Source organism: Phoenix dactylifera, chromosome 12 (genome assembly GCF_051530095.1).
Source record: "Phoenix dactylifera cultivar Ajwa chromosome 12, Ajwa_hap1_PhDact_Kaust_v1.1, whole genome shotgun sequence".
NCBI lineage: Eukaryota > Viridiplantae > Streptophyta > Magnoliopsida > Arecales > Arecaceae > Phoenix > Phoenix dactylifera.
Window position 1 is genome coordinate 29290720 of NC_143201.1, and position 22990 is coordinate 29313709.

Consider the following 22990-nt stretch of genomic DNA (forward strand, 5'->3'; position numbering starts at 1 on the left):
CTAATAGTTCATGGAATTTTAATTTTTTTTTTTGCTGCACCCGTCGATATATGCCCATGATGGTTTAGCTTAACTATGTGATGATAACAAGGGGTCTAAAAAAAGGTGGGACATCTGGATGTTCCGGAAGTCGAACACACTTGGATGCTAATGCCATATCTCAGGAAAAAAAAAAAGTTATACCTAGCACCACTTGCAAGCAGAAAAACAATCAAAAATTAAAAAAAAAAAAAAAATCATGGTGGCGTGTAATTGATATTACTGCATGCTGATTGAAAATTTCACTTCTTCCTCACATCTCACTTTGTTTCAGGTTATAATCCTTCAAGTGTATGGCTGGAAATTGAATCTTGGACTTCCACACACATCCCTCTCATTGCCAATAATTTGGTGGAATGTATTGAGAGTCACATGGATCAGTGCATAAATCCTAGAGAACAGCAGATAGAACAGCATGCAACTTTCTAGGCAGTGGAGCTGCTCGAAATACTCGGTGACAGCTTCCAATCGGCTCTTGGAGCTGGAGAACAAGAGATCTTAGAGATGGTCTCCGTATTAAAAGAGAGTTTTGATCGTTTCCACCTTGTCTTTGAGAACATATAAGGTGTATGCTCCTTCTCTGTCTCTCTCTCAGACATGAGGTTAAATAGTGTCCATAATGTCACAGAAATTAGTGTCCTGGAGCTGCTTCCTTCTAGGTGAGTTGCAACTCCTGTGCTCCAATCCAACTGCAACCAGGAACTTTGTAGAGTCCCCTATCTAACATCATCTTCCTTAGTTTTCCCACATCATTCCATCTTCCCTGCCCAGCATATATATTGGATAGTATCACCAAAGGAGTCGGACTTTTAGGCTCCAACTTAGAAAGCCTGTCAGCCATCACTGTAGCAAGTGCAGCATCAGAATAACACCCACAAGCACCAAGTAAAGAAGAATATACAGAAGCTGAAGGCTCAGGAATCTCTTGTATCAGTTTCCAGGCTTCAGCAAGCTTCCCAGCTCGACTCAATAGATCAACCATGCAACCAAAATGTTTGGCAGTTGGATTAATACCATAATCTCTACTCATCATCTTAAATAATTCCCAGCCTTTCTCAACCTGACCGGTATGACTACAAACTGAAAGTAGGACTAGAAAAGTAGCTGAATTGGGCTCCACCTTTTGCTCTCGCATTATTCTGAAAATTTCAAGCGCTAAGCCATTCTCTCCATTCTTGCCATATCCAGAAATTATCGCATTCCATAATGCTGGATCGCCTGATTTTCTTTCATTGCCACCAAATATCCTACGAGCATGAAGAGAACGTCCGCATTTCATGTACAAATCTATCAGGGCTGTTTGGAAATACTCATCTCCATAATCCGCTCGAGTTCTAATGACATGGCAGTGGATCTCTTTGCCATGTTGGAGATCTGAAATGGATGAACAAGCCTGTAGAAGACTTGTTATGGAATCTAAACTTGGATGCGCAGCTCCCTCTAATTGCATCTGAGAGAAGAACCTAAAAGCTTCAGCCACATTCCCCTGTTGTGAAAACCCATAAATCAGCACATTCCATGAAGTCATATCAGGTTTGAAACCTTCTGATCTTAACCGGTGGAACAACTTCATGGCAATTTCAGGGCATCCATTCGAGAGCAACCCTGAAATCATCGTGTTCCATGTTACCAAATTCCTGTCTTTGATTTTTGAAAATACCCGATCAGCCAATTCCACAGACCCGCATTTGCAATACATGTCAAGCAGAGCTGTTTCTATCTTGACATCGTCGCCCACTTCATATTTCAAGTAATAACAGTGTATCTGTTTACCAAGCAGCAAAGCCAATAGTTTTGAGCACGCAGAGAGAATAGAAAGCAATGTCGACGAATTGGTCTGTTGCCCATGCAAAGTTGTGACTTCCCTAAACAAATCCAAAGCCATGGAAAAGGCCCCATTGCGTAGAAATCCCGAAATCATTGCATTGTAGCTGACTATATTCTTTTCATCAATCAGTGCAAAGACCCTTCGAGCCGGACCTAAGTCTGCACAATTTGAGTACATGGTCAGGAGCGCCGTCGCAACATAGCCATCCGATTCATGCCCCATTTTTATCGAAAGGCCATGCAGCTGCTTTCCTTGCTCTGACGTTCCACAGGCAGGCAGCACACTCGCAATGGTAACAGAATTCGGGCGGAACCCTTCCATCCTAAGGCGTTTGAAGGCGCGCAGAGATTCCTCGAAATGCCCGCATTGGGAGAAGCCAGAGATGATAGCATTAAAAGAAGGGAGGGTTGGGTTGGGAATTCTGTCGAACATTTTGAGGGCATCTTGTAGTAGCCGTAGCTTCATATAGGCCCCTGTAAGAGCGGTGGCCGTGTAGATATGGGTCTCGAAGCCGCATCTTATGATGTGGGCGTGGAGCTGTCGGGCTTGTGGGATCGATTGGAGGTTCCCACATGATTTGAGGAGGAAGGGGAAGGTAAAGCTATCGGGTTGGATGGAAGCGGCGTGGATTCGGGCGTAGAACGAGAGGGCTTCTCGGTATCGCCCGTTAGAGACCAGCTTCGAAATTTCGCGCCTCATCGGGACGTTGGGTTGCATCTCCCATGCAAATAAGTAACGGATGGCCGTAAATTGCTGAAAGAGATGGTCGCTACGACGCCAGCATCTTGCCTGGGGTTCTTTAAAGGAAGGGCGGTGATTCGGGACACGCCCGGTTGCGCCCAAAGCTACGGCCTCCGCCCATCTCATTCTATGTATATCTTTGCATGCCAGCCACTGGAATATCTTTTTCGCCAGCTAGCAGCGCGCCTACTTTGGTGGTACCAATAAGTATTTAATATTTTTATAGAATATATTAATAATTAATACATAAATAAATATATTAATAATTTATTATAATGTATTTTATATGATTAATAAATATGTTTTTATGGAATGTATCATGGGATAAATTTTGATACTATGATGAGTGATCCTAAATTTTCATTGAATACCAACCACATTACTTATGGATATTCCGAAATGAACATAGCATATCAAATGTGGTCTTAAATTATTGAGGATCAGTTTACCTCAAGATAAGGATCACCAGTGATCTAAGATCATATCTATGATTCCATTTGGGTCACCAAACGCTATCATAAGGTAGAATATAATATTCACTAATAAACAAATAATTTTAGTCCTCAAATGGGAATTTAGCAACAGAAACTCAGCACAAAATTAATTCAAGCACAATAAAAAACTAAGTTTCCTGCTTCAAGATACAAACAAGAAGCATCCCTCCGCTTTCCACCACCTGCTCATTAATAGGTTTATCACTAATTTTAAAATTTAAAACCTAAATAATCATCATAAACCAAACTATAATCTTTTAAAAGAAAAGCATATCAAACTATATCGGAAACTCACCAGATGTACAAATTGTAAGCACTTTCTGATGAATCGATTTGAGCCAGACATTTCTGACTAATTTAACAGGAAGTTTATATGAATTCCTTGATTTTTTTCAGTTGGTTGAACAATGCATTTTATGGACCTCTGAGCTGCCTTACATGAAGACTATCCATAACAGATTCATACTCCAGAAGGTACCGCCTTCCAAGTACATATATTAAAAAGAAGAAAAAAAAGGAAAACATAACCATAAAACTAATTGGCAATTGGACATTGTCTTTTGCTGTCTTCAGCTGCAATACCATTGCTTTGACTCTACTACATATGCAAATCTAACTGGTTGATCATCTCCTTCATATCAAACCCAAAATAGCTGTCAAAGTGATCAAGGGGTCATAGACGAAGCAAGAGACTACATCCTTCAGTGTCACAACACCAATAACTTCCAGGTCATCACCCTTAACTACGTAAGCCCGGTGAACTGATCTTGATGCCAAACTCTATCACACTTCCAAGGGAAGCAACACGTGCACATGTTACTGGTGCCACTAATGTTCTCGCTGAGTCCATATCAACTGAACTTTGGTCTTTATGCAATCCATTACTGTTAGATGCCTGAAAGAAGCAAAGAAACCATTAAAAGCTATAAACATGAAAGAAAAGTTCACTAGTTGAATGCATGCAGGTAACAAGCATAAGAGCTCAATATAATGTGGCAAAAAATACAGAAGAGTTGCGGCTTGGTGAAAGGCCAAATCATGCATTCACTTCGACAAAAATATGAACATGTACAGCCCCTCAATGCAAAACCATCCATTTCTGGTCATTTGTTTTATTGGCCCTGGCCGATCTACAGGCCACCTATTAAGTTGAACATGTTTCTGAGAGACAAGGCGGGAATGCCGCCAACCTGGTTCAAACCCAGAAACCCTCCAGTGGGAGAGGAATGCCAGCCCGCTGATCTATGTCTTGTTGGTCATAATCATTTGAGCATAGCTGGATCAAGATAGTAATAACACTACAAAAAATAATGTCTATTGATATCTGAGCACCCTGCCAAGAGTATTTGTGTCAAAATAGCTCGCTCAGAAAATTGTACATAGATTGCCTTGAAAAAGCCAAAAAGAATAGCTTATATTATCTGATGCACATTGGAGGAAAGAGGAAAAATTTCAACAGCCCTCTTCATTGAATTTTTAAAGCAAGTCATGACAAATATTCATTCATAAGCAGCTCTCCTGTCTGGTATAATTTTGCAGGGGCCCCATATAAAAAATATGCAGCCAGACTCACAAATGACTTAATAATCTTTTCTGTTTAGATGAGTGAAATAGTTTTATGTAACTTAGAGTCTGACTATCAATTGTTATCACAGATAATTCACAACAATCACCAGAAATTGGAGAAGAGTGCAGGCCAAAGCAACAAAGATCTGATATCACGTATCCTCTTCTCTCTTTGGTTATACTGGTTCCACGTTTATCTCTCTTTCTTTTCAAACTACACTGATGTTTGAGTTTCTTTCTTCCTTTTAATTATCTTCATAGATCTCTCTCAACATCCCCTGGAAATTCTTCCTTACACTTCTGATGTAAATAATCTATCCTATCAATAAATAGCTGGTGGCATCACTGCCTCCTTTTACAGAAAAAACAACATATGTTCATACCACCAACAATCTTCCTGTTGGCTTCCTCTGTAACTGGAAGTCCTACTAGTTGATTGTCTTTCATGCGTTTGAAAGTTTCTAGGATCAACTCATCACTCTTGATGCTAATGACCTGACAATGTGAATATAAATTAACCAGAACAAGCACAAGACACAGTTTTGTATGAACATGGATGTTACAACTTAGTTCTTTACCGCATTTCCAGAAAAACAATAAGTACCCAAGAATAATAAATGAATTAAGAAATATGAATGTTATCATAAGTTCGCCATGAATTTGGTTTATCAGATAGTCTCATTTGCCTTTCATGGTGCAGTGTGCAGCAAACTCATCGACTCATCACTGTATTGGAGGCATAATGCTATAGAAAAGTGAGTCAGAAACAAAGTAGTTCCAGGAATATTCTCAAAAAATAGAGTAATGTGCTAAGTTATTCAAGGAAGATATCTGCAAGTTTGGATGCATGTAACCTTATAGTGTAATGGATAGAACAAGATAAAAAAATAATATTGCAATAGTGAACATATAACCTCTTTATATGAGATAGAAGGAAGCACAAAATCTGAAAGCGGGCCTGCATAAATAGAATAATGTGCTAAGTTATTCAAGGAAGATGTCTGCAAGTTTGGGTGCATGTAGACCTTACATGTAATGGATAGAAGAAGGTAAGAAATGATATTGCGATAGTGAAAATATAACCTCTTTATATGACATGAAAGGAAGCCCAAAATCTGAAATAGGGCCTGCAGCTATGCAATCAAAACAGTTGCTTCCCTTGAAATGCTTGAGACCTTGAACAATTGCTGACTGGGTAATGAAATTTTTAATACAAGAATTTCCAACTTCAATTATTGGGACGTTTCTCAATCCATATTTTGAGAGCAATAGAAAAACAATAAGCATGAAACTATCCAGTGCAACAGGGAGGAATGGGGCCAGCAGTATGACATGACAATTGATTTTACCTCCAATAAGAAGTTAAATGAGAATTACAGAAAACAAAATGCTTTGCTAGTCTGCTGGAAACCTCAACACACTCAAGTATATAATCGAATTGATGGGAGATGCACCCTTCAAATTCTATAATGTTGCTCATGACAAGAAGCCTCAGCACATCAAGTTCCTATGTATAATGTGTACTCTAAAAGACTAAAAGAGTAATGATACGCTTGGAAACCGACCACAGCCAACGTGGAGGACCGGTCAATCAGACCTTTCTGCAAAGCCTTTATCTAATCAACCAAGGCCGGCCACATGGCCAGCCTAGAAGCGCATGAAGAGTTCTTTGAATTTCAAAATCTCCCCCTAGCTGGCAACACCTTAGCCACGATAGCAGGCGGTTTCCCAAACCGTGCATGTGAGATGTACAGGGCATAATGCACGTGCAAAACGATCACATATAATCCTTAGAACGTAATGGGTTGCCAAAAATGGCCAACCCACATGCCTGAATCCTTCGGCGACAAGCGTCGGCCTTCGCCTACACAATCCAATCCCAAGGGGACCATCTAGGTAAGTGCTCTCGAGCTCTCACACGCCACCATATTGTTGCTCTACCACTCTCAACTTCCACCGTTTCCTAAGAGTCTTTCTGACTTGGACATCGGAAGATCCCCTACCAGACATTCTCCGATTATTTTCACATTAGTTTCACATTATTTGTTTTTGCCTACTTATTTGCAAAGCTCCCTAGAAGATGCAGTTGTAAGCACAATAAAATTTGTCTTTTTCAATTTCAGGTGACTGCTGCTGGAAGTCTCTTTTTTTTTTTAATGGAAAATGGAGGAAGCAAGTAACTTCCCCCTAGATGCCAGAAGTCACATAAGTCATGTACGTAGTTTGGCAAAAGGACATGGGCCCACCGCTTGGCACCTCTCTCCTCAGCATGTTGCTGGGGAGAGGTTCTAGGTTTGAACCTAGAAGGTGGCTCTCCGACTGTATTTCTATGGAAGGAAAGTCACGATAGGGGTCCACTTCCAAATGTTGGGTGCAGCATAAGTTATTTTAACTTATGTTGCTCACTTTTTTGCCTCCTACTTCCAAGAAATGAAGTAGTTAAAAAAGAAGCTACAGAGTCATTAAAAAAAGACCAAAACGATACCATAGACTCTATATTATGATAACATTATTGACCACGGCAATGTGGTTGGCTATATTTGATACATTGATATGTTTGACCATAGTCAATCATGTCAAATCATCTGCACAGGCTCAATTCAATCAAGCAAAATTTATGGAACTGAAACTTGCCTTTCAGGAAATCACTTCCCTAAAATTCACTGCTACTAAGTACTGACATTCAACCCAACTGACCTAAATAAAGCACTTTTTGTGGCTATATACTTGTGGAAGCCAATACTATTGAGAAATCAAGGACTCTGATCACCCACTTCTTTCACATGTTTTGTTGAACATTTCTTTTAACTACCATTGGTGGGACTAGAACCCAACAATCTGCTGTCTGAGAAATTGACGGACACATGGTCATTGCTGCAATCAACATGTCATCAGCCCATCATCATGCAATCAGGTACAGCCACATTCTATTTGCTAGCATTTTCAATAATGCAGGAAAACTTGTGGACCATTTTCTGGTCTTGGCGTTTCTAGGTTAAACATGAATCAATTGTTTTACTGCTTTGTCGACTAAATGTCTGCATATCAGAAAGCAACACCCACTTCATACCCATTCTCAGGAATTAAATAGTTATTTAACTGAGATGAAAACGCAATTGAGTATGGTATGACCAGTCAAGCCTGAAAAACGAAACCTGCCCTGTATATTACTAAGCCTAAAAGAACCTAGAAGTTAGAAGTTTATTTCGGGATAAAAAGAAAAGCTTTAGGCATATGCTGATGGGGCATATTAGAATTTGAAAGAGCATCGAAAGAGTCATGAAACAAAAATATTTTATAAACACCAATTCTGGGGATAAAAGTAGAAACACAAAAAGTAAAGAGTATCTTTGATGCATTTACCATTGTTGACTTGAAAGGCTCTTCTTGAAGGAGGTTTTTGTAGGAATCCTTCCCCATATTATCAGCTGGAGTTGGACCATCTTCTGCTATTCCACTTTCTGCTGCCAATCCTCCAGCCACTGTAGCACCAATTGCAGCAACAGCGCAGCAACTGCAATTGTACCAGTTGCACCGAGCGCAACTGCTCGAACTCCAGAGCACCAAGAGCACCTGCCCCTACTTGAGCAGCTATTGCTGATCCTGCAGATACCGCAGCAGCAGCCAGCTCTGCATTATTTAGTACCCAGAAAATGATCTGAGTAATCTATAATTCCTAAATTTGTTACAGCCATTATATTACGTTCAGATATAAATCAAACAGCATCAACAATGGATATATGCTGAAATTTCAATTACTGTACAGGAAACAAATGAACCGTGAGGCTAAATGTGTCCCCCAGATGAAGAAAAAACTACAGAAAAAATTCCTTTGCCCCCTGGAACTTGTGGGAAAGATGAAACTGGAAAGTGCAAATATAGATGCTGCGAAGAAAATGGCAGCCATATTTTTATATTCTCAATATAAGAATTGCAGCTTGGAATTCTCAAACTTGATACAGCTTAATGTCACATTTTGAGCAGTAAACCAAGTCTTTCAGGGTTCCCAAGACCAGGCAGAGATTAATATGAAGGTGCACAATTTTATATCCATGACAATTGGATGCAGTCATATCACGCTGTCAACAATGAAAAAACATTCCACAAATCAAACAAGAAGCTTCCACATTACCAAATAAAAAGTGGAGCTCCACGAAGGAGTGAAAAAGAAAAGGAATCCTTGATTACTTTCATATCCGTAAGCACGCTCTGATTAAGCTTTAACAACATAAATAATTACCTAGCAGACAATATGATAGTCAAAAATATGAAAGTTACCGACTCGACCAGTATCAAATGTGTTTTCTATAGTAATTATTACACTTGCCTAAACATATGAGCCTTCTGTTAAGGTAACCTCAAGTGACACTAGATTTATTGCTACTTACCTCCCAGAACAGTAGAATTATTCCATCGTTATAAAATAAGAACCTAAAACCCAGCACAGAAAGTTATCACAGTTATAATGGAGAAAGATTCTTATAGTTCTATTTGACTAATATAACACCTGAGACAAATAAATAGCCAGAAATAAAGAAAAAGAACCCACTTTTCGCCAAGAGCGCTTTCATAGCACAATTTGAGCTTCTCTAATAACTTAATACAAAGTGCAAACCCCATGATGACAATACTTTATAGGAGGAAGAATCATCCCAAAAAAAAAAAAAAGAATTAATGAAGAATCATGCATCGCATCTCAGGATCAGCTTATCAAAGAACATTCACATCATGAACATGTGCACACAAATACCAAAGATATCAACCAAAGAAAAAAGAAAAGAATCCACCAGCTGGTCTCTTTCTCGGCTTACCCTAAAAACCACTGTCGACCTTTAGACAGCAAGGCATTACATCAAACAGAAGACTCTCAACATTCACCAAAACCCAAAATCATCACAACGTTTGCTCCCACCAAAAATGACACGCTAAAACACACAACATCTTATCGATTCAACTCTATCTTTTTCAAAAGAACACCAAAATGGAAACCCGTCATGACAATAGGAATCTTTTTCAGATCGTAAACCACAACCATGGGCAAAAGCATCTTGTAATAATAGTAATTATTTACACAAAAAAATAGAGATCAAATTGTGCAATTTGCAAATAAAAAAAAAAGGAAAAAAGAAATATCCACATGAATTGCTTGCCAAGAAACCCTAAAGCGATTTAAAGAGATAGTACCGATCCAACCGACAAAAGAGAGCGGCATTTGCCTCCATAGGGTCGGATTCTTGGTATTGATAAGACCGAGCGAAGTAAGAAACGATTGCTAAATGATGAAAAAGATATCGAACTTAGAAAGGATTGGATGAAGAAAAATCGAATTAAGAGAGATCATGGAAGGAAACACCACTGCTTTTTTTTATTATTATTTTCCCCCCTTTTTCCCCTTTCTATTTCTGGCATGGCTTCCCCGGTTCCCTTCCGGACCGTTGTAGAAGCCTGCGAGCAAGACAACTCTTGCGTGCCACGTGTCAGTCTGAGATGGACATGGCCATGAGTGGTCAGTTAAAACACGGACAAAAAAAATGCATGAATATTCCGAATCAAGCCCCACGCCAATACATGAATGACCCAACGACGTGGACTGATCTAATTGGCTAAGCAACGAGAATATTGACTTTTCGGAAGTGACATAACGAAGAATATCTTTCTACATGACAGCATAATTGTTGCATTTATACCGATGGACAAAAAATATAAAAATATTGATACATAAAAATATAAAAATAAATAAAATCAGATTCGTCCTTCCACATATATCCCAGAAACTTGTAAGGCAAACTCTATTTATAATTCCATCAATTAAATCTCTATAAGAAAAAAAAAAACTAAGTTAACTTATTTAATCCTTTTATCCGTAATCACAATTATATAACTAATTGTATATAACACTTTTTATTTGGTCTAGGTAGATTAAGATTCCAAGAACCGACGAAGAATATTGTAGCAATTTTGGTACATGATGAATGAGGTGTAATGTATGGCTAGTTTTCTTAAGATCACTTAGATGATACTTGGTGACCCAAATAGAATCACCGAGGCGAACTTGGATCACTTATGATCTTTATCCTGAAATAATCTGATCCTCGATGATTTAAGATTATCGCGTTTGGTATGCTATATTTCAGTGATTAAAAATTTTTAGGTATCCATGAGTAACATATTTGATATTCTATGAAAATCCAAGATTACTCTTCATATAATACCAAAATTAGCTCTGATGTATTCCATAAAAATATATTTATTAGTACTATAAATTATTAATCTTATAAAGATATATTAACTGTTATTATGGAATTAATATTTTTATTCATACTTATAATATATTATTTTTAATACTAATAATTATTTTGATTAGAAAAATAAGGCAAATAGAAGTAATATATTAAATACTTCCATTATATAAATATAAAATACAACAATATATTTGTACTATAATATAAAATTATCATTAAATAATAATATGACAATAATATGATTAATAATATATTGTAATAGAATATATCATAAATATAATATACAATATCAATACAATATAATATTATATATAATATTGATATAATATAATAATGATATATTGAGATGCCAATTTTTTCTGTAGAATTGAGGAGTATTTTTATCTTCAACTTTCAACCCAAGATCATTGCCCTGGAGTGATTTTGGACTTCCGACCTTAAAGAGAGGCATGTCGTCACTGGTTAGACGGTGATTTTAGAAGTGGAAGTGATTTAGGATCATCGTAGTGCAATCAAATACGATGATCTTATCACTTTTACCTACATCACTCTTAATTTTAGGATGATCACTCCATACCAAATGTCCCTTAGCTTATTAATTGAGATTAAGTTTGATAACTAGAGAAAGTGATTTTATTGTTCCCATTTAATCAACTTGTCTGTTCTTTATTTTTTAGCATCCATTTGTCTACTTTTTCATATTAATAAATTACGGTTAGCATTTTATAAAAAAGAAACTAAAAAGAAAATAGAAAAAAAACTCACAAGCATCAATCAAGAAGTTTAAATGCATCAACTCAACTCTGAATGTGTTTGTGCATATGCGTGTATGACATATACGCAGACATGCATGGACACAAATGCGCAAGTGCAACATTCTCAAAATGAACATGAATATATTTAAAGCTATTTATATGTCAAGGATTGCCATTCATTCAACCTTTATCCATTAGTCTGAGGCTTGCTGAATCATATAGCGTTTCTTGCCTATAAAAACTACTTGATCACATTAATTTTCAGATGCTGATCAGTTGTTGTCAGTAATTTATCATGTACAACATGCCCAGAATAATATCCGAATAAATGTATACGTAGTTCAAATCTGTAGAAAGATATATGATGAAATACACTATTTGATGCATTCTAATAATTAGTTGAACCTCGAAACGGAGAGGAGAGCCATGCGGAGAAAATGATAAAATAATGAAGCATGCTTTATCAAAAAAAAATTGAAGATAAAATTATGGTGTATGTAGCTGAAGGCCCGGTATATTGCTTTACACCTAGCTCACCATCACCATTTTATTCACATGCATGGAGAGACCCAGTTGTCTTGCCTGTACTGTACATTATGAAACAACAATACCTGTACTTCCTTAATTATCTTACCCCATTCCCCAACACTCATTCAGAGCTTCTCAAGTGACTGCATATATATTGAGCCTGGATAAATTCCAAAATTCCCAAAACAAAATGAAAATAGAACTGAATCCAAAAAGGGCCTTCAGTTGGTGTTTTCCCTATTATCCACTGGAGAGGCAGAGGCACTCTTGGAGGTGGGAAGACCCAAGGAAGGCTGGGGGAACGTCAGGTTCCCTTGTTGTGGGCTCGAACTTGAAGCCATCGACCGAGTCAAGTAGCCGGATGCACAACCATTCCCGGTTGCTGTACTTGAACAGGGGGGAGCTGAACTGAGTTGTTCTCCCCATATCAGACCATGGCCTTGAGTGCCCTTTCCACCAGCTTGGGCTCCAGCATACGACGTGATGGCAGCTGCTACCACGGACCGGAAGCTCGGGTCTGATGTGATAGCCTTCGCAATTGTGTCCGCCAGTGAATTCTGGCTTGGAGTGGGAGCACTTGGGTTGGCGGCCTTGTTCAAATAGGACTGGTACAGAGGGTCCTGAGGTTGTCTTCCAAGGCCCAAAGAGCAAATGGGACTCTTGTTATATGGCTGACTTCCATAGCCAAGGTAATTATTGCTCCGAGATGTTGGGATGGCGTGGGACTCCAAGCAAGAGAAGCTGAAGCCTGTCGAGGAGTGCCTCGGGGTGCAGGTGGCAAAGTTTGAAGAGAACATACTGAGATGTGAAGGCTGGGAGGTGGATGATGGGGGTGCAGTGAGGTCTAGCGTGATGGTGGAGTAAGAAGGGTTGGAAGACATTGAAGGGTTTTGAAGGTAGAACTGTCCCGGTCTCGAGTTGCCTGATAGGCTGAAGTTCAGGCCATGGAGGTTGGCGTTAGAGGTGGTCATGACAGCGGAGGGGGTGGCGAGAGATCCGATGGTCGGCCGGGAAGCAGACGAGCCAGACAGCAGCATGCAAGCGGCAGCAGAGGTTGTAGACGCCATGGCCGTGGCTGAGATTGGAAGTGGGTGGTTGTGGGTCCCTTCATAGGTCGTGATCAATATGGACATATCTTCTGCACACCTTTGCACCTGATAATTGAATAGAGAAATGAGGAAAATATCACGTACGTTTTAGTAAATGGAAACTCTGGTGAATTCTTCTTAAACGAGAGCTGAGATGGAAGTCGGCAAGGAATATATGGCGCTAAATGAAAGCTTACATTTATTAACAAGCAAAGTGGTTTTGAAATTCTATTTTCTCAAGACATGTTAGCACTTGGATCAAGTTGAAGGTTTCACTGATTTGTTAATCTGGTGTGTGATGGAGACGTGAACATTCTCAACAAGTTGTAAATTGTTTTAAGAACAAATTACAAAAACTCTTCTGAAATTAGGACTAAAATCAAATCGAATATGGATCAAATAATAGTATATTTATATCCATATTTATTTTGTTTGATAAATACATGTATGGATACCGATATTAGTTGAATACAAAAATTCATATTTATATTTATTTTAAATGGATACAGATACAAATTGGATACCGAAAGTATGAATATATTAAGAATATAAATCGGATGATTAAACTTTATAACCACATAATTAAAAATATTACTAAGTGGATGATAAATCAAGTCAATGACATGTTGGTGTGGTTATTTTTTTCTTAAAAGTTAATAGTACTATACAAAATTAAATAGGATTACAAATAGAATCAGATATTCAAATATGGATCGGATACTTGTCATCCATATCTATATCCATTTTTTTTATAGATGTGGATACGTATATAGATATTAGTTGAATGCTCAAATTCTATCCATATATGGAGAGTTTTAGATATGAAAATGGATCCAGATGGATATTATAAGATCCACTTTCATCTTTATTTGAGATTAGGTTAAATTACACTTACACTCAATTATTTAAAAAATCTATGATTATCCTTTTGATGTTTATTTTTATCCAACACTTATAATTTAATAGAATATTAGTCAAATTGTTAACTTTAAATGGGTCCCAAATATCATATAAAAAATTAAAAATGACTAAAATAATCTTAAGTAACATAACAGCCATCTAAGGATATAAGATAACATGTGCATCCTCTTCTCGATCGAAAGGCCATATGAGGTGAACGATTTCACCAATGCTGTTAATTTAATTGGATATAAGTGTAGGTTTTACAAACTATCGACTATAAGTCTAATAAATATAAACTTCAAGAGAATTTTTGTAATTTACTCTTGTTTTTGTGATGCCATGATATTGTATCAAAAGGAATACTTTCTTTTTACTATGATTTGAAATTTCTTTGCTTTATTGTTCGAATTCTTCTAATCCTTGAACTGAACTCTTAGAAAAATAATAAATTTGTCGAACTCAAACCTTTATTGGGGATAATCAAATAAGTCTAATTCAGTTCAAATTCCCTTATTTGAATAATGTGTCTATAGTTTTGTATCAAAAAAGAATAATCTATGGATCTAAAGTTACATAGAAATCTAATCACAAATCATATTGCTTGCAGCTTTTTTACGGAAAAAAAAATCAACTAAGTGTTCCTCAAAAAAATGGGAAAATAATCATGTTAGGACTTGTGAGACACCCAATCGAACAACACAAAGACATTGACCAATAGTAGAACTTAACCCTATCATGATACTAGGCTTTGGATTAATGTAAGACTAAAAAGCCATTTGTAACTACCTAAGATCTCACCCAAAAAAGTTAGTTCGAAGGTGTCATTTAGATTCTTTGGCCTTATATTAGCATCCAAAATCAACTTAGTGCATGGCTGATGTGGGACTAAATATACATCCGCATGAGTCCTTGTATACTCCTCCTATTTAAACTCTGGCATTCTTACCGGGTTAAGAATTTTAACTCTATTCAAATTCAATTACAAACATCATAATTAACTCATGGGCAATCCAAATAAGCCCGTGTTGTAGTGCTTCCTAGTCCACATGGGCTATGAACCAGATATACTCTAATACCATATAAAACGACCTAGGACCTCATTCAAAAAACCTAGCCTAAGATATCCTTTGGATTTCTTAATTCTGTATAAGTACCCAAAACTTAACCTAGTACATAACCGATGAGGAATTAAACACACATCCGCATGAATATTGAAAACTATCATACTATATCAAGACACTAAGCAGACTAACGGAGTCTATGACCTAAGGAATCTTAGCTGCAATCTTGTTAACTCATGGCGCCAGTGATTTCCGTAACGATTTAAGATTATCTCTAGTAGCCAAAATGATCATATCAATCTTACATCAGATACGTAGATTAGTTTAGACAAAAGAATCCGTGGACAGCAAACCAAAGCCAAAGTAATAAGGTACAGGGAAGGCATCGTTACCTGCTTCCTCACTGGGCATGCCGGCGCAACAGTGCAACGATAGTATGCTCGTGGGCACGGATTCCCTTTTGCAACCTTCTGGCCATACTTCCTCCACTGACATCCATCATTCATCTGAAAAGAATGAAAAAGATATAGCTCTTGATCAGTATGCAAATGTTGAGAAGATCATAGGTACTATTTCAATGCAAAATATTACTGTAAACAAATTATTCATCAAATGCGTGCCATGATATGATCATTAAGAAGGCACACGCATGCAGGTCAAGTTGATATAATGGAGGATACTATATATATATATGATACAAACCGTTGGTGCATCACATCGTGCTCTCACAGAAACACGAGCCTTTTTGACATGGGGCTGTTGGGAAACTTCTTCATCACCATTTCGCAAATGCTTCAATACCTTGCTAGGGGGCCATGGCTCCCCGGGCTCTTCTTCCTTTGGCTCCTCAAAGCTATCTTCAAGGCTCAGGTTTGAGCCAGGTTCTTTGGTACCAGTACTAGAACCCTTAAATTTGCAGTCCAGTCCAAGAGCCAGGCTTCCTTCAATCTGTTCGTTCTCTTTGCTTTTATTTGTTTTTACCTTCTCTTCCTTCTTGTGTCCACTTGAACTTGTTCCAAGGCTCAGTGAGACAAGCTCAGGTTCTTCTACTTCAATCGGAACTGGTGGGGTCTCAGTGGGTTTCTTTTCTTGCTCTTGTTGAATGATGTCAAAGAATTGCATCTGGAGAGACTGGTAATCCTTAACGATGCGGGCTAATGTCGTCTTCAATTTTTCATTCTCTTCTCTCACCTCACCCATTTCTGCTTTAGTGGACTTAAGCTGGTCCTCCTACGAGCACACAAAACAAAAGGAAAAGATGAGAAAATATCCATAAAACAGTGGCCTTATCTCACTGATCGCAAAACCTAATACCTAGTGTTGTTTGATGATCTTGTGGCAACGAGTTTTTGAGATTTGAGAGAACAAAATATGTCGTACAAAACAAATATTTCTCTTGAGGGAAAATCTAAACTTTATGAAAGAAAAGCTTAATATATGATAACAAGGCATTCCTGCACTATTTCAACGCAAAAAGAAACAAAAAACGCAAAGCTAAATGATCATAAGTAGATCTTTGTTAATATTAGGAGAAAATTCTAACCTTACTCATTGTAATGGAGTCTCTGAGGTTTAAACAAGATCGTTTTGAGGATGTATGCATGGATGAGCTTTCGCTTGGGTTTGCAGCAGAAGCCTGTTACACATCTATGAATTAGACATGGGGAAAAAATGAAAATTCAAATAAAAACAAATTAAATAAGTTCTTATCCTTTTCTTCTGAGATAGTAAATTCAAAAGATAGATAATTAGGCTAAGTTTTGATTGTGGAAAAATTTTCCAGGCTAGATAAAATGGCTTCCAGTGGTTGGACTTGAAGGATCAGCCATGATATCATCAAGCAAGCCAAAGACAACGAATTGCCACCTAGTTTACGATCTCCAAATGGAGAGCTGTTTATGAATTAGAGCAACTTGAATATTTTAAAGGTGTTAGGAAACACAATCATTTAATTATCATCCAGTATATCAAGAACATGTTATTGTATTTCACCAGACTCTTGAACCTTGGACAGCAAACCAAACTTGGCAAGGTAAACTGTCACCCTCGCGCGTATAACTGTGACCAAGTCTGTTGTTTTTTTGAAGAAAACTGTGACCAAGTTATCATACTACTGCGGAAGATTTTAAAATTCTCAGAAAAATCAAAAGAAAATAGTGCAGTTATTAGAAAAATTATACCAAGTAGCATCATCATACAACAATTGTTTCATTAGTATTTTAAATATTAACTTCATAGGTTCATACCTCTTTGTTAATGCTTGAATCTTTTGCGTTGGGGGAAGGTGACTTCTGAAAATCCTGGTCCTTAATTGCTGTTTCAGTTCCAAACTGCAGCAGTATAAGATGAATCAATGAGACATCATATGATCAGAAGAATATATGACAGAAAGGTTAACGAGCTCTTCAATCACGAACAGTCCATTTCCTTTTCAAAGGTACTTTAATTGAAAGCCTAATTCTTCACCAGGGATATATGACAATCTTACGATCTAATAGTTTGTGATGAAGACACTTGTCGGTTGGTTCGTCATCTAATGATCGAATTCAATTCATCAAAAAGCCTAAAATTTCCACTCAAATATCTTTTACCAAGTTCCTGAATCCTACTAAATTTTTGGAAACGCAATAAAGTGAAAATGTCTCGACTTCCTGTACCCCATTTAATCATGGCTCGATAAAACCAAAAAGATTACGACAACGAAGCAGATGGGCAAGCCCGACGTTTTGCTCAAGAGAAAAAGAAAGGAAAAGGAAATAAGATTCTTTCGAAGAAAAGAAAATAAAATTCAGACAAAAACACTACAGAAGGACAGAATTTAGAAAGAGGGAAAGACGAACCCGAACCCGAACCTTTCCAGTCTCTCCGCCCTCTTCATCGCCAACACCCTTTGGTCTTCTCTCCTCTTCAACAACCACAGCCCTTTTTAGCGCCACCTCCATTGCAAACAACCCAAGGTTTCCTCCTATTTTCTAATATTTCTCGTGCCTTGCCTCTTGTCATTTCGCTCCCTCTTCTTATAGAGGAAAGCCTCCTGTTCTTGACTTGCTTAAGGAATTAACATCGGAGAGCCTATCTCCGTTAGGCTGTACGCACCCAAATGTCAGCATGACCAAGGGGACTCAGAGAGGCAAAAAAAAAAAAAAAAATTACGGGGATTTCAACGCGTGAGGCATGCGGTTAGGCGGCGTCCTTAGGAGGGCTTCCAGCCGCACTCCCCGGATCCATTCGATGCTTCTCCCTCCGCCACCTTTTGCCTGCCAATCGTCGCGACGCACGTGTCCTCGCCGTCCTCCTCAGGCCAAGCCCATCGCCTTATGTCAAGGTTGCAGGAGAGGTGGGCCTCACCGCTATTTGTCGGTCTTCTAGGACCCGCAGCGGTCGATGACAGCTCGCGGAGAACTCGGAAAGGACCTTCCTCCATTATGATCATACTCGTAGTCCAAAGCGTATGCTCGTGCATGACCTATCGCTCGTAGACTGCTTTAGGTGAAGTGAGAACATGTAGCTGTTTGATCTACTGGCTCTGTCCTCTATCACGATCGAAGACGCAAAAATGACAGCAAACAGTACTGTCATTTAAGGCACCAAGTTTAGACATATCTGATGGAAGATACCTACTTCCGATTTTAAAACAAAACACAAAATGTGCGAGCGTAGCATTGAAGTTGGTGGGATATATAGTTGACCACTGGCTGGTGGTTTAGCAAGTCCGAATGGCTTGATCTTACAATTTTTTTTTTAAAAAAAAAGGAAAATCACAAACTGACATGATCACTATATTCTCCAAATCAGTGAAAAACATTCACATTCTATATCCAGAAATACATTATCGGCAAAACGATCCTCCAAGTCATTCTTCCATTCTTATAAACTAAATAAACAGTCATGAATTTTATGAATTATTCATTGTTAATTCCTGAATGAGTCTACATCTTCTTAGAAACTCCCACATGGTTTAGTTAGATAAACAACTTTTTTTTTTGTTTGTCACCGATATATATATATATATATATATATATATATATATATATATATATATATATATATATATATATATATATATATATATATATATATATATATATATATATATATATATATATATATATGCATGCAATAGTGTGTGAACTAGCATTCTTCTGACATCCTTTTCATCCGTATCATATTTCATTTCTCTTTCTATTTCTTGAGACAAGCTGTTCAGAGGGGATGGAGGGTTTGGTTACATGGCTGACGCTTTGATTGTTTTTTTTTTTTCATTTGTTGATGGAACGGGAGGTCAAGCCACCCGGTAGATATATTAAAGAAAAAAGGCATGCAGAAAGTCCCACTCCCTGAAGCACTTGACAGCAGTTGGTGTAGTAGAAGTCCAACTTTCCAGCAAAAAAAATGCTTTGCTTCAGGATTTGAGAGTTTGCCTCGAATCAAAATATTCGCCCATTTCGTTCAGCAACAACAAATTACAGATATGCTAAGCAATTCCATGTAGTCTTTGATGCATCCTTGGGCATTTATTTCTCCATGTCGTCCACAGTTCTTCTATACCACTTAGTGATTGTGGTGTGTGAAGCGCCTTCATGATTTGCTGCCAAATATGTTTGATTCCCATTCATCCTGCTAGAAGGCTGTTTGATTCCCATCTCCAACCTTGAGACGTAAGCTTTGAAAGAACTAATTTCTGGACTTCATCACACTCTTCCAATTAGTGGATGCCGACCCTGATTGATAGAGGGGTTATCTGATTTGGTAATCTACTTGCATAATCTGCATTCTAAATAATCCTTCTCCGAGGCCTGTCGTGTTCTCTATAGTATCTCCACCATCTCTTTATTAATAGACATTAATTGGTTAAAGATTTTGAGATTAATAAGTCCCAATCCTCCTATTTCCTTGGGTCTGCAAACCTGCGACCGCCTAACAAGACAATGGCACCCATAGCACGTCATACTTCCTCTCCACAAGAAGTCCCTACGATTCTTCTCAATTTTCTTGATTATCTCAGCCGGTATGAGGAGAGAAGACATCCAATGGACTAGTATATGATCCAAGTATCCAATTGATGAAGGCCAGCCTTCCTCCAATGGACAGAACCTTAGCCTTCCATGCTGATAGTTTTTTCTCTATTTTCTCTACTAAGGAGATACATCTGAATTTCTGAGTTTGGTTAAATGTAAGGGAAGACTCGAGTACGTTAATTGTTGGCAATTTTGATAAGCTACAGCCCATCAGGTCAGCAAAAGATTTGCATTTCGAATCTGATATCCCCACTCCAATCAACGAATTTTTTTAAGAGTTTATTTGGAGCCCTGTAAGAAGTTCAAAAGAGTATAAAATAAACTTGAGATCAGATGCGTACCTCTTGCTTGTGCTGTATAGAACTAGAGTATCATCTGCATGTTGTATAAGAATTTCAGCTGAGTTATTTGAGGTTCCCATTACTTTAATCATCTTGTTCCTTACTGCCACCTTTAGCATGCGATCTAAAACATCAGTCGCCAAAATAAAAAAAGAGGGAAGGGAGGGGACCTCCTTGCTTAATTCCATTTTTAGTCTGAATCCAGTTTGTGCGCGGGTTCTCCATTTATGAGGAGTGCAATTTTGCTCATTTGTAGGATTGAAGCAACCATTTTGCACCAAATCTTCTTGCTCCAAGGAGGGAGATAAGGAAATGGTTCTTGAAGATCATCCTCAAGAGATTGAAATAATCCTTGAAGATCTTTCTGGCCTACGATTGTTCAAAAAATAATCGAACTTTGTTGCAGTGTCCCCTAGTCATAATCACCATGATCGGCCCATGGTCGGCTGCAATGTATCCATGCTGTAGTGTCCTCTTGCCTATATAGATTATGAGTTAGGTCCGCTTTGATACCATTTGTCACAATACATGACTTTACCTAAAATGGCTAGCCGGAAGGTATTATTTGAGTTCTTGATTTTATATTATAAGTACCTAAGATCTACTCAACGAATAACTGATGTGGGGCTAAACACATGCCCGTAAGGATCCTCACAAACAGAGTTCTAACAGGTTAAAATTTCTCATACTGAGCCAACTGCATACTGATACCCATGAATCAAAGGTCGTTCCATATGCTGAAGAGATTATATCTGATGTGATCCGATTGAGTTTAGTTTCTTGAAAACAAACCACTGAGCATTTAGAGATATTCATAGTGTCCCTAATCTAAGTTCATTTTGCTAGTTTCCTCGTTCCCCTCACATTCCAAAATAATATTCCCATTATTTCTTACAATAAAAACTGACTTATATATTTCCCGGTGGGAAAAAAGAGTATGAGCATAGATATTGCATGCGGATCATAATAAAAGGATTCTTGATGAACACTTCTTTGGTTGTCCTTCGACATCTGCCCACGAAACTAGAAAAAATAGAGGTTGTATCCCGTCGAGATTCTTCCATAAGACTTGTTAAGATGAGGGAATCAGAAGGGGATGGCTCGGTCATCAAGGCAATGACCAAAACCGGAGCCACTAGTTGCACTGCAAGAGAGGGGATCATGCTCAAACTACCACATATAGAATTAGGGAATAGCATCCTGCATCTCTTTCTTAGGGACCTTATTTCAACCACTGTGAGAGAATTTAAAAGCGAATATATGATGACTTGTGCATACATGTGTTTAGTTCCATATTAGTTATTCATTGGAAAGATCTTGGATATTTATATAGAACTAAGGAGCCCAAAAGATACCTTCAGGTTAACCTTTTTGGATAAGATTCTGGGTTGTGATACATAGTATTAGAGCAGACCCAATCCATAACTTATATAGACTAGTTGATACTACTGCACGGATATATTTGAGCTAACCCCGAGCTGATTGTGATATTTGTGCTTGAATTTGAATGGATTTGACTCTTTAGTCTAACGAGGACACTAGAGCTTAAACAGGTTAGCCTTTTTAGGTGAGATCCTAGGTTGTTATAAAATGATATCAGAGTGGATCCGGCCTATGGTCCATGTGGACTAGGGGATACTCCAACACGGGCTCATTGAGGCTGATTACAGGCTAATTTTCATGGTTGTGATTGGATTTGAATAAATTTATACTCTTAGTCTGACGAGAATGTCACGACTTAAACGGAGGAAGTATGTGAGGACTTGTGCAGGTGTATGTTTAATCTCATATCGATTATTCGCCGGAAAAATTTTGAATACTTATACAGAAGTAAAAAAACTCCCAAAATACATTCAAGCTAGCTTTTTTGGGTAACATTTTTAGTTGTGACAAAATATCTTCCGGCTATAGAGTATCTTATTCTGATCCAAAGAGTTTTTTTTTTTTTTTGCACACAACCTTGTACTTCTTTTAGAGGTTTGGCGGGCTATTTCCTGGTTGGTTGGAAGTAGGTTCTTCCAAACCCTAGAGAAGGAGGAGGGTAGCTTCTATGAAGACTCATTGCAGTCGTCTCCTAGGGTGGCAGACCTTTAGGTTTTGGTAGGGCGTTGGCATAGCCCATTTCATCCCACACTTGGATAGTTAAGTCTTACCTAATATATTTTCAAATTTTGGTGCGTTTTTGAATTTCCCAAATGTTGAATTTTCTTTCTTGTGGTGTAAAACCAAGATGCCAAACTCGCGATTATATGTCAAGAATCATTACATGATCCAAGATCCAAGGACCCTTCCAAGCAAATAAAGTATAAGAAGCTTTGTATGTGTATGTATGTGTGTGTATGTATGTATGTATATATATATATATATATATATATATATATATATA

The 22990-nt window shown here is 37.9% G+C and overlaps 2 protein-coding genes and 1 long non-coding RNA gene across 12 annotated transcripts; all 3 read right to left on the reverse strand.

Annotated features, from left to right (window-relative positions):
- Window positions 1-16: 16 nt before the first annotated feature.
- LOC103705542 (Pentatricopeptide repeat (PPR) superfamily protein) lies at window positions 17-2792 on the reverse strand. The gene has a single exon (XM_008789297.6). The coding sequence runs from the start codon at window positions 2732-2734 to the stop codon at window positions 695-697; it is 2040 nt and encodes a 679-aa protein (XP_008787519.5). The 5' UTR covers window positions 2735-2792; the 3' UTR covers window positions 17-694.
- Window positions 2793-3458: 666 nt separating this feature from the next.
- LOC103705045 (uncharacterized) lies at window positions 3459-10097 on the reverse strand. 2 transcript variants are annotated; one of them, XR_015971659.2, is made up of 3 exons: window positions 9853-10085; window positions 8032-8298; window positions 3743-3997 (listed from the first exon to the last, which is right to left on the reverse strand). It is a non-coding gene; the product is annotated as an uncharacterized LOC103705045 (long non-coding RNA). The 2 variants fall into 2 exon arrangements; XR_003385374.4 differs by having other exon boundaries at window positions 3459-3997; window positions 8032-10097.
- A 2042-nt stretch (window positions 10098-12139) lies between these two features.
- LOC103705538 (WRKY transcription factor 72A-like) lies at window positions 12140-18538 on the reverse strand. 9 transcript variants are annotated; one of them, XM_039130445.3, is made up of 6 exons: window positions 18098-18538; window positions 17492-17575; window positions 16789-16881; window positions 15948-16475; window positions 15638-15751; window positions 12140-13347 (listed from the first exon to the last, which is right to left on the reverse strand). In XM_039130445.3, exons 1-6 carry the CDS (start codon window positions 18185-18187, stop codon window positions 12415-12417), a joined length of 1842 nt encoding a protein of 613 aa, XP_038986373.3. In that variant the 5' UTR covers window positions 18188-18538; the 3' UTR covers window positions 12140-12414. The 9 variants fall into 9 exon arrangements, with proteins under 9 accessions (XP_038986373.3, XP_026658453.4, XP_088564143.2 ...); XM_026802652.4 differs by having other exon boundaries at window positions 18086-18286; XM_088708017.2 differs by lacking the exon at window positions 16789-16881 and having other exon boundaries at window positions 18086-18290.
- Window positions 18539-22990: the final 4452 nt, after the last annotated feature.